We start from the raw sequence: 11,526 nt of genomic DNA, 5'->3' as shown, positions 1-11,526 counted from the left end.
AAATGAAGAAATGCAGCTGCCCACTACCTCCGCCGCTGCTGCCTGATACCACCGCTCTGGTTCTGCTGCAGCTCAGTTTCGCCACTGGAATCAGCCACCGCTGCTGATTATTCAGGACCGTTCTAGTGGCCTTCCACTTGTTAACTGATGACTGCTATGAGACGACGCAGGCTATTATATAGCCAAAAGCAAAAATCCATCCGCGAGCAAAGGACAAGCGAGCTTGTGATTGGTTGAATGTGCACGACTTTTAACACAACTTTTATGTAGTTTAGTATCGAAAACATATTTAAATTATTTTATGACAATCTTGCGCAATATTTCCCCTATCAATCAAGCCATTGGTGTTTAGAATCTGTTCAGTGGTAATGATAAAAGAAGCATTTTAAAACGGTGTTGAAACACCTGTTGCAGCTACCGAAAGCGAGCTCGTTATTGGTTGAAAGCTGCGAGACTGTTTACAAAGTCAGATCGGTTGTATCCGTTAGTGTCGACTGTGGTTGTGATGAGAGGTAGTGATTGGTTGCTCGGTATGATTTAGACAATCGATGTGATTTATCAATTTTTCAATAGTGTATCTCGAACAATAGGTTATTTTTGTTACATAAATTCAGCCGTAAAAGAATTTCTGATCGGTTGATGCCAAAACCTCGAAATTCTGAAAAGAAATGGCTGATATATAAGCGCTCAAACCCTGACCACTTTTCCCTGGTTTTCCCTGGTTGAATTACGAGATTTTCAAATTCAGGAGCCCAACTTCGATATAGACGTTAGTCCAACGTCAAAACACAGACATATTTGCGTTTCACGAAAACGGAGAGGGGTCCAGGGGGGTGGCACCTTTACCAAAACCCAAATCGGCCGTTCCAGTGCTGAGAACGAGCATTTTCAAAAAACAAGCTCCGTCCCGCGTCTTTACGGGTTAAGATAATCACAAATTGATGGTATTATTTTCGATAGAAGTCTAGAAAGGTCGAAATTGGTTTATATTATAACTTTAGGCTTCGAACCAGACGCAGAGTACACAAAATGAGTAAATTAGAAAAACTCAAAACATGATTTTTGATACATCGATTAATGACACATTGTTAATAGTGACCCTGTATATTAGAGAAATGACAAGACACTCACCGTTACGGAAACTGTCAACATCAAAACGGGTGAGCTGTATAATTTTGCATTGCCGCTATCTCTGCGTCCCTCTGGTATATATAGAAAGCCTATAGAAAATAGGCTGACTAGGTATATAGGCTTCCTAATTGGTAAGTTCCATAAACTTACTGATGACTTAATGATATATTAGAAGCTGAGTGGAATAAAATGTAAAAGTAAAAATCAATTGGATGCTAATAAGTATTCAACAGAACACAAAAAAAAATCCTAGGAATGATCAATCCTGAGTTTGAAAACAACTGAAAATTACTTTAACTGAAAACTGTTGAATAATTCATAAAAAGCAACGTTATTATCCCTAAGGATAAAAAAATAAAATCTGTGGCCACACAAGCCGTGCCTTTGCTTCAGTTGAAAGTGGTAACACTGAAATAACCGGATTTCCCCTGGTGCTCTTCTATTCGGTCACGTGATGATATTCAGGTAAAAAAAAACAATAACAACAGCAAAATCCGGTAGTGGTAAGACGAGCGCGGAAGATGCCGAACGACCAATATAGATTCCAGTCGAGCCGGTCCAGCCGATCGTGGGTAAACCGTATTTTGTTCTGATCAGATCTCTGTGAGTGCGCGCGAGAATGACTGCTGATGCGCAACCAAAGTGGCGATTAGTTTGCGAGCGGAGCTACGAGAAGGTGGCCGCATATTTTGTTGGTCCGATTGGCTGAAGTGTGCGTCATTAGAATTTGGGAAAAACAAAAATTTAACAGTATTTAGGATGTATCCAATTTGGATGCGTTTGCTAGTGTTGGCAGTAGGCTGTGTGTTGGGAGCAGAGGTTTTTCACAATGCCCAATTTCAGTGCGGGATACCGAAGCATGCCAACACGCTGCTAATTGTCAACGGGGCTGATGCGAAGATCAGTGACTGGCCGTGGCATGCTGCGGTAAGACTTCACACCAGCGACGGTCAACCGCAGTACGTCTGCGGGGGGACGCTGATTAGTGAGAGATTTGTGGTGACCGCAGCTCACTGCACTCTTGGTGAGAATCCCAATAAACTACCTACGATTTCCGTTCAATTGGGGGTGAATGCTGTCGGTTCACCGGAAGGAAAGGTGTACAAGGTGGAGAAAATTCATCGTCATGCTGGGTTTACATTAGCCGACTTGAAGGATGATATTGCATTGCTGGAGTTGGACTCGCCGGTAGAGTTTACCGACTACATTTTGCCAGTTTGTTTGAGTAAAAAAACCACGATCGAGGCTGGAAAGTTAGGTGCTGTGGTGGGTTGGGGATTCACCGAGAATGATCTTCCTTCGACGAGGCTGAAGCTGGCGAAATTACCTGTGGTTGACAAGAAGGAGTGTCAACGCCGCGAACCGGAGTTATACGGTCGAGTTTTAACGGAGAAGGTCTTCTGTGCGGGGTACACTAATGGTAAGCTGCGGTTTTTGTTTTGAACCTGCTCCTTATCAATTGAGAAATCCTTCTGTTCAGGAACTTCGGCTTGCAATGGCGATAGTGGCGGCGGTATTGTCTTCGAACGTGGTGACGCTTGGTACTTGGGAGGAATCATCTCCTTCACCCGTTCTAGAGATGGATCAAGCCTGTGCTTGACTACAACGTACTCGGCCTTCACCAAAACCGAATCATATCTGGATTGGATTGCGCAAATTACGAACACTGATTTCAGTGAAGAATACGGAATCGAGAGTAAGTATTTCTGTAACTTAACATGTAAACAGTTTAATAAAAAAACAACAAAATCCGTGAACTAGAAACTGTCCCCTGCTCAAGCAAGGGCACACCGAATGGATTCTGCGTTCCAGTGCAGCAGTGTCGAAACATTTTGGACGCTCTACGATCGCCTCTACTGTCGAAGGAGATAGCCAATCAGTTAAAGCAAAGTGTGTGTCAACTGCGTGGAATTCGTCGCAGCGTCTGCTGCCAACCGGATCAGGTTGAACGGATTCCGATCCATCGAAATGCCATACTGCTTCCGCAAGAGTGCGGGGTGGCCAAGAGAAGTGAACCTCCCACAACCGCCGTCCGGGCAAAAGTTTTCGAATTTCCCTGGATTGCTATTGTACTCTCCAGTAAAGTCACTCCGGATAGGAATCACTATTGCGTCGGATCTCTAATCAACAATCGCTACGTACTTGCGTCTGCTGGGTGTTTGACATCGAAACAACGCTCCGATTTGTATGTTAATGAATTGCGTAGGTTTGGGCGTCTAATTTATATGAATTTCATCCCAATTCACAGGGACTTCGTCCGGCTTGGAGAACACACGCTGAACCAGCCGCAGGACTGTGACACTTACACCGACCCTAGAACCCGCAATACTGTCGAGGAATGTGCAGCTCCTCCGTTGGACGTTAAAGCAGTGCTTCCTTTCACAATTCACCCCCTTCATAATAAACCTTTTAGAAATAATGATTTCGGATTGGTTCGAATGGAGCAGAAGGTGGCGTTCACTGGTAAGCTTCTGATGTTCCTTAAGTTCTGCCACGCAAATACCACCAAATTCTTCCAGATAACATTCGACCGATCTGTCTGCCCGTCCGGGAGGCGCTGCGTAGCAATCTGCCCCATGATTTCATCCTGGCAATGATGGAAACTACCACCAAGCAGGAGCTGTACAAAACCCGTTCGAAGTTCATCGAAACTGAGGAGTGCGAAGAACTATACGAAGATAACGGCTACACGCCATCATATTCAGACCAAATGTTCTGCGGACTGGCTCAGGGACCTAGCTTCGTGTGCACCCCTCACTTGGGAGCTCCACTGGTTTCTATGGTTCAACAGGGTAGCACCACCCGGGCGGTGTTGTACGGTACGACGGTAAGGCATTCAGACAACTGCACGATCGCACAGTTCATTCCGAAGATGTACCTGCGGGTGCCGCTGTTCGTGGACTGGATTTTGGAGAATATTGCACCTTAGAAGCGGAGGAGATAATGTGAACGCTGTGACGATGAAACACTGCGAATACAGTTTTTGGAATAGGTTGTAGTGCGGGAGATAATACACAAATATTACTAGACATTACAGTTCGTATTAATTTTTTATTACGATGGCTTTCCCATGAATGATGCAAACACATTTTGAAGAATGCTTCAGAAAATATCGTAAAATATACATTTTATCTACAAGTATTTATTATTAAGCTGGACTCCAGGCCACCTTATATTGCACTTTTGGATTTACCGTGAAACCTTCTAAACATTGTTTATTTGATATCTTTCACACAAATTCAGCCACAAACGAGTGACATAACCTCTCAAGCTCTAGCCTACTTTTCTTCTTCCACCAGTAACCATCGTGATCAGAACTATTTTCCTAGAAAAATCGATCGAATTGTCTGAAAAGTGTAACGGGTCGCTAAATCGCAGTTTCCGCTTTTTTCTACTTCCAGCTCAGCTGCGTTTGTCAAACTGCGGGCCAGTGTTGTCAGCACTGCCAGAAGCAGCGTGCATGAACATCCAGAGTAGATAGTTTGACATTGGATGATGAGTTTATCGTTGTTAGGTGCTATACACATAGTTCAGAGTATTCAAACCTTACAGAAAAGAATCATTGTGATAGAATACGGGAATATTTAGTATTTTAACATTCGTTTGACTATCTTTAGACCATCCTCTGCTGCAAGAGTTTGGTTTTGTTTATATTTGCAAAATTTAAATAATCACTTCCGCTTTTAAGGTGCCATATTCTCTAAAATCCAGTCCACGTACAGTGGCACCCTCAGGTAGGTCTTCGGAATGGTCCGTGCGATCGTACAGTTGCTTGGATTCATCATCGCCGTGCCGTACAACACCGCGCGGGTGGTGCTACCCTGTTGGACCATCGAAACCAACGGAGCTCCCATGTGAGGGGTACATACAAAGTTGGGCCCCTGAGCCAGTGCACAGAACATTTTGTCCGTCACCCATGGAGTGTAGCCATAATCCTCGAAACGTTCTTCGCACTCCTCAACTTCCGTGAACTCTGACCGGGTTTTGTACAGTTCCTGCTTGGTGGTGGTTTCCATCAAGGTTAGAACAAATTCATGGGGCAGATTGTTTCGTAGGGCTTCCCGGACAGGTAGACAGATCGGTCGAATGTTATCTGGAAGAATTTGGTAGTAATTGCATGGAAGAACATGAGGAACGTCAGAAGCTTACCAGTGAACGCCACCTTTTGCTCCATTCGAATCAATGCAAAGTCATTGCCTCTGAAAGGTTTATTATGGAGCGGGTGAATTGTGAAGGGAAGCACTGCTTTAACGTCTAACGGAGGGGCTGCACATTCCTCGACAGTATTGCGGGTTTCGGGGTCGTTGTATGTATCGCAATCCTGCGGTTGGTTCAAAGTGTGTTCTCCGAGTCGAACGAAGTCTCTGTAGATTGGTTGAATAAGGTATGAGATAGAAGTAGTTCAAAAATAGTCCTTTAACATACAAATCGATGCGTTCTTTCGCCTTCAAACACCCAGCAGACGTCAGTACATAACGGTTATTGATCAGAGATCCCACGCAATAGGGATTCTTTTCTGGAGTAGCTTTACTAGAGAGTACAAGAGCAATCCAGGGAAATTCGTAAACCTTTGCTCGAACGGCGGTTGTGGTTGGTTCACTTCTTTTGGCCACTCCGCAATCCTGCGGAAGCAGTATGGCATTCCGATGGATTGGAATTTTTTCGACCTGATCCGGTTGGCAGCAGACGCTGCGACGAATACCACGTAGTTGACACACGTTCTGCTTCAACTGATTCGCTGTCTCCTTCGATAGTAGAGGCGACCGTAGAGCATCCAAAATATTACGACACTGTTGCACTGGAACACAAAATCCATCCGGTGTGTCCTTGGTTGAGCAGGGAACGGTTTCTAGTACATATATAGTTTATTGTTCAAAAAACTGTTTACATGTTAAATTACCGAGATACTTACTCTCTATTCCATACTCTTCGCTGAAATCAATGTTCGTTATTCGCGCAATCCAATCCAGATATGATTCGGTTTTGGTGAAGGCCGTGTATGTAGTTGTCAAGCACAGACTCGATCCATCTCTAGAACGGGTGAACGAGACGATTCCTCCCAAGTACCAAGCGTCACCTCGCTCGAAGACAATACCACCGCCACTGTCACCATTACAAGCAGAAGTTCCTATACAGAAGGATTGCTCAATGAAGAAAAAGTGGTTTCAGGAAAAAAAACCGCAGCTTACCATTAGTATAACCCGCACAGAAGACCTTTTCCTTCAAAACTCGACCGTACAACTCCGGTTCGCGCCGTTGGCACTCCTTCTTATCAACCACAGGCAATTTCGCCAGCTTCAGCTTCGTCGAAGGAAAATCATTTTCGGTGAATCCCCATCCCACCACAGCTCCTAGCTTGCCAGCCTCGATCGTGGTTTTTTTACTCAAACAAACTGGCAAAATGTAGTCGGTAAATTCTACCGGCGAGTCCAACTCCAACAATGCAATATCATCCTTGAGGTCGGCTAATGCAAACCCAGCATGACGATGAATTTTCTCCACCTTGTACACCTTTCCTTCCGGTGAACCGACAGCATTCACCCCCAATTGGACGGAAATCGTAGGTAATTTATTGGGATTCTCACCGAGAGTGCAGTGAGCTGCGGTCAACACAAATCTCTCACTAATCAGCGTCCCCCCGCAGACGTACTGCGGTTGACCGTCGCTGGTGTGAAGTCTAATCGCAGCATGCCACGGCCAGTCACTGATCTTCGCATCGGCCCCGTTGACAATTAGCAGCGTGTTGGCTTGCTTCGGTATCCCACACTGAAATTGGGCATTTTGAAAGACTTCTGCCGCCAACGCACAGCCTACTGCCAGCACTAGCAAACGCAACCAAATTGGATACATCCTAAACACTGTTAATATTTGTTTTTCCCAAATTCTAATGACGCACACTCCAGCCAATCGGACCAACAAAAAGTGCGGCCACCTTCGCGTAGCTCCGCTCAAAAACTAATCGCAACTTTGGTTGTGCATCAACAATCCGCCTCAGCACAGAGAACAAAAAACGGTTTACCCACGGTTGGCTGAACCGGCTCGACTGGAATCTGTTTTGATCTTTCGTCATCTTCGTTGTTTGTTGTTGTTATGGCTTTGTTCCTCGCAGTACCATCACGTGTCCGGTTCTTACCGGTCCCGGAGGGGAATTCCCGTACTTCCTGTATTAGGGTTGCGAACTAAAAGTGAACACGGCTTGGAGTGGTCGCCCTGAGGGTTCAATAACGTAGCTCGCAGAATAGATTTCGCAATCAGAACAGGAATTTTGAATTTACATGTTTAGTGCAAATAACAAAATGGAACCTCTAGTCTAACTTATAAGCCAAAAGATGTGTTTTTGTCGTAAACTCGTAGCAATATTTTTTCAACACATCTTCCAATGCAGCGTTGTGAGTAAGTTTTTTGTTTATTACCAATAACTAGACCAAATTATCCTGAAGGTTTAACACATATTTCCAATTCTAGATGATCTTTTCTAGCAGCCAATTTCTAAATTTAGGTGGAACGGTATTGAAGCTACAAACGGCCGATTTTAGGTCACCACTTCGAATTTTCAGCAGCACAAGACTCGGAAATAGATAATGCATTCCCTGTGCAAATGCTATTTTATGTTTGCTTCACCGCAGCAAACATAAAATAGCGTTTCCACAGGTGACGCTTTAGCTATTACCGAGTCTTGTGCCTTTGAAAACTCGAAGTGGTGGCTCGAAATCGGCCATTTGTGACTTCAATACCGTTTGGTCTTAAATTCATTTTTATACCTATTAATCCCATTCACACTCATTGATTCTGGTACCCACTTATTGGTAGGTTTGCCCTTCACAACTAAAATAGAGTAAACGTCCCATAATTATCAGTTGACTTATTCTCGAATTTATGTCCCTTAGATGGAACAACAAGAATTTAATGTTTGTTTTTAATACGATGTGCACTTTCAATAAATAGAAGAGTTTTTGTAAGCATTTTAAATGAAATTTGAACGTTTCTACTCCCCTGAGACTTGTTTCAGATAAAAACAAAAATTCCAAAAGAAAAATCTGATATACCTATAAGCAATTAGTATTATTAGTTTGTACTGCCCTCAAAGTTTATCTTTCAATTTCAACGATATCAGCCAGCTTTTGTCTGTTCAAAACTATTGCACCTTGCATATTTGTAGTACACTGGGGTCGCTTTTAACGCGGGTTGTTTTTATGCGTGTTTTCAAACGGCATATTTTTACAATAACCCGGATTATTTTTACTCCATTCGAGAGATTATTTGAGGGCGGTATCAATTAAGTTTAGTATAAATATATCGAATCTAATTTTTCAAATGCGCTACAACCAACCGCGTAAAAAGCGACCCCAGTGTACCTACATTCAATCTCGAAAGAGTGTCTAAGTTCGAACAAGCTGAACGCTTGAGCTCGTTTGCCAAAAAAGGATGAATTATTCAATCTTTCGATGAGCCCGCGTGATTCGTGTCGGAGCTGGAACAAACGATTCCCATACTTTCGTTCCGGATGTTCGGTCCAGCGTCTGGGAGTAAAAAATTTCAGTTTTTTGGAAAAGTTTCATTTTAATGAAGTTTATGGAAAGACCACGTGGTCTTTTTTACTGACTTATAATTGATTATTGTCACCAAAATGCTGTTAAAAAACAATGCATTCATAGTTGATTTATCGTTAGAGCAGTGCATTAGCCAAAGTTGAACAAGCACTTGAAGCTTTTGGGATTTATTGTTAATCAATAAATTTATTTGAAACGGCTTCATTGTTTTTAATTGTCAAGGGAAGTTCAATCAGATCAGAATCAGACCTTGTGATGATGATGTCAATAATGAAATGTTTTTAAAATGTGTTCTTGAGTTCAGAAGCTCTACAAAACTAGAAATTTTATCGTAGTTTTTGCCCATCTCACATAAAATATTTTCAGCTCAGTCCCTAGAAAAAAAAACATCACATTTAATTCAACCTTCAAAACTTCTTGAACAGTTAAAAAAACACAAAATTACAAATCTGTTCGATATGATCAGAAACATAGTGTTGTAGATACCTAAAAATTACTAAAAATGTCACCTAATATCATCTAAATACTTCAAAAGTGGCACTACCATTCGATTTTTTAAGATGGGTGTAAAATTTATCATAACTATAAGCAAAACGCTCATCCATGATCAAACCATTAAAACCAATTTAATTTTTTTATGCCTAGCAAAAATTGTAATGAAAATCATTTTAAATATACTCAACAGAACAGCATATTTTAAATTGCGTTTAATTATTACGAATGTAGGCCTGGACATTATCATATTTGTTAAAAATAAAGAAATGGAAGCATAGACCCACAATAACAGGAAAGTCAAAAAGTGACTTAATAATGGGAATTTAGTGAGCAAGTCATTTTGTAATTATATATTCAACATCGAACTTCAGTGTACTTTCCACAAGTCAGTGAAAATGCGGAGGTCAAATTTTTTTTTCGATTTTTTATCGTTAATTTAAAATTACAATTATGCTTAGCTGGTTCATAATACTGGGATGACCGTACACTACCAACAGCTCATACGAATCATACGAAAAACTCTCCCACAGTCTTCTCTAGCGATCACTTCGAATAATAGACCAATGTCAGATCCAGCCAGAACACCGCGTTTTTGCTCTAATGGAATTTCTTAATGAACAATGAACTTCCGGCATGCACTTCGTACTATACATTTCCCCGTTAACGGCCAGTCCGGAGCGAAAGAAGAGCGGCTTTGGCATTCCCTTCTTTCTGAGCGTCAGTGTTGGTGTGTAGAATGAACTTCACCTCGAAGCTCACTTCTTTCGCGGGGGAAATAAAATACGAAGTGCCCTGCCAGTCGTTGCCATCCAGGATAAGATAGGTTTCGTCTACCATTAGCACCACCATGTCGCGATTCGCCGGGAAAATTTACTTGACTATCTTATTCAGCTGCTGCCGCTGAGTCATTGCCTGCAGTTGGCCGGTTTGATAGACCTCACGGCAGAACGCATGCAGCGCGGTAGTCACTTTCCCCACGGTCTTCCTCTTTAAAGTTTCTTGTCGCTCAGGGTCGTCGGCCGTCCGAAACCAGACTTTCTTTCGATGCTCTGATTGTTGTCCAATAGTGCCAAGATGTTGTAGATGCTGGATCGGGCATATCTTTGACGTGACATATTTCTGATCGAAGTAGCTTCACTGTTTTCGCCATCACGGTTAGAGTTCGACTGACAGAGCTGTCAAATTTATTCTGCTGACTCATGGATTAAAGAGCATACTGGAATGACGTAGCATTGATGGGGAGAGGGGGGGGGGGTATGATCGTTTTGTGACAAGAGGAAGGAAGGGGGGGGTATTAGATTGAAACCGACCTAGCAGAAATTTCGTGACCAAATGCTACGAGGGGGAGGAATGGTGTGAAAATCATGATAAAATCTATACCTATAAAAATGCAGTCCAGTCTGTCTGTCTGATCTATATAGGCTTGGAAACTACCGAACCGATCGACGTGAAAATTGATATGAAGGGATTTTAGGGGCCGAGAAAGGTTCTTATGATGGTTTGAGACCCCTTCCCTTCTGGAAGGGAGGGGTCCCATACAAACGAAACACAAATTCTACACATCTCAAAAATTAACCAAGCAAATGGAACCAAATTTGGCATAAGGATGTTATTAGGAGTAACAAATATGTCCATATTGGTTCGACACCCCTCTCTCTTCTGGAAAGGAGGGGTTCCACACAAACAAAACACAAATTTCTGCACATCTCGAGAACTAACCAAGTAAATAGAACCAAATTTGGTAGGTGGATGTTTTCAAGGGCAACAAATATATCCATAATGGTTTGACACCCCTCCCTCTTCTACAAGGGAGGGGTCCCATACAAATGAAACACGAATTTCGCACAGCTCGAGAAGCAATGAACCAAATACAACCAAATTTGGTATGTGAATGTTTTTAGAGGTAACAAATATGTCCATAATGGTTCGACTTCCCTTTCTCTTGTGTTCATACAAATGAAACACAAATTTCTGCTTATCTCGAGAACTAACCAACTAAATGGAACCAAATTCGGCAGGTGAATGTGTCAAGGGGTAACAAATATATCCAGAATGGTTTTAAACCCCTCCCTCTTCTATAGGGGAGGGGTCCCGTACAAATGAAACTCAAATTTCGCACAGCTCGAGAACCAATCAAGCAAATATAGCCAAATTTGGCAAGTGAATGTTTTACGGTGTCCATAGTGTTGCGACACCCTTCCTTCTTCTGGCATGTCTCCAAATATCATTTCGAAATCTAAGATGGCGACTTCCGGTTTCTGAAAAACAGCGGCAAATGACCAAATACCACCCAATATGAGTGTTTCGTTAACCAGAATGACGCTCAGAGGCCAGAAATTGTTTCCAAATG

General features: G+C 42.5%; 2 protein-coding genes across 2 annotated transcripts; one reads left to right on the top strand and one right to left on the bottom strand.

Annotated features, from left to right (window-relative positions):
- The first annotated feature begins 1,750 nt into the window (after window positions 1–1,750).
- Window positions 1,751–4,283, top strand: LOC129731110 (serine protease easter-like). The gene is made up of 5 exons (XM_055690917.1): window positions 1,751–2,551; window positions 2,612–2,827; window positions 2,893–3,316; window positions 3,380–3,594; window positions 3,651–4,283. Exons 1-5 carry the CDS (start codon window positions 1,891–1,893, stop codon window positions 4,058–4,060), a joined length of 1,926 nt encoding a protein of 641 aa, XP_055546892.1. The 5' UTR covers window positions 1,751–1,890; the 3' UTR covers window positions 4,061–4,283.
- A 450-nt stretch (window positions 4,284–4,733) lies between these two features.
- LOC129731038 (serine protease easter-like) lies at window positions 4,734–7,097 on the bottom strand. The gene is made up of 5 exons (XM_055690796.1): window positions 6,321–7,097; window positions 6,044–6,259; window positions 5,557–5,980; window positions 5,281–5,495; window positions 4,734–5,224 (listed from the first exon to the last, which is right to left on the bottom strand). The coding sequence occupies exons 1-5, from the start codon at window positions 6,979–6,981 to the stop codon at window positions 4,815–4,817; spliced, it is 1,926 nt and encodes a 641-aa protein (XP_055546771.1). The 5' UTR covers window positions 6,982–7,097; the 3' UTR covers window positions 4,734–4,814.
- Window positions 7,098–11,526: the final 4,429 nt, after the last annotated feature.

The sequence above is a fragment of the Wyeomyia smithii genome, chromosome 1, assembly GCF_029784165.1.
Source record: "Wyeomyia smithii strain HCP4-BCI-WySm-NY-G18 chromosome 1, ASM2978416v1, whole genome shotgun sequence".
In the NCBI taxonomy this organism is placed as follows: Eukaryota; Metazoa; Arthropoda; class Insecta; order Diptera; family Culicidae; genus Wyeomyia; species Wyeomyia smithii.
This window is presented reverse-complemented; position numbering and strand designations above follow the sequence as displayed.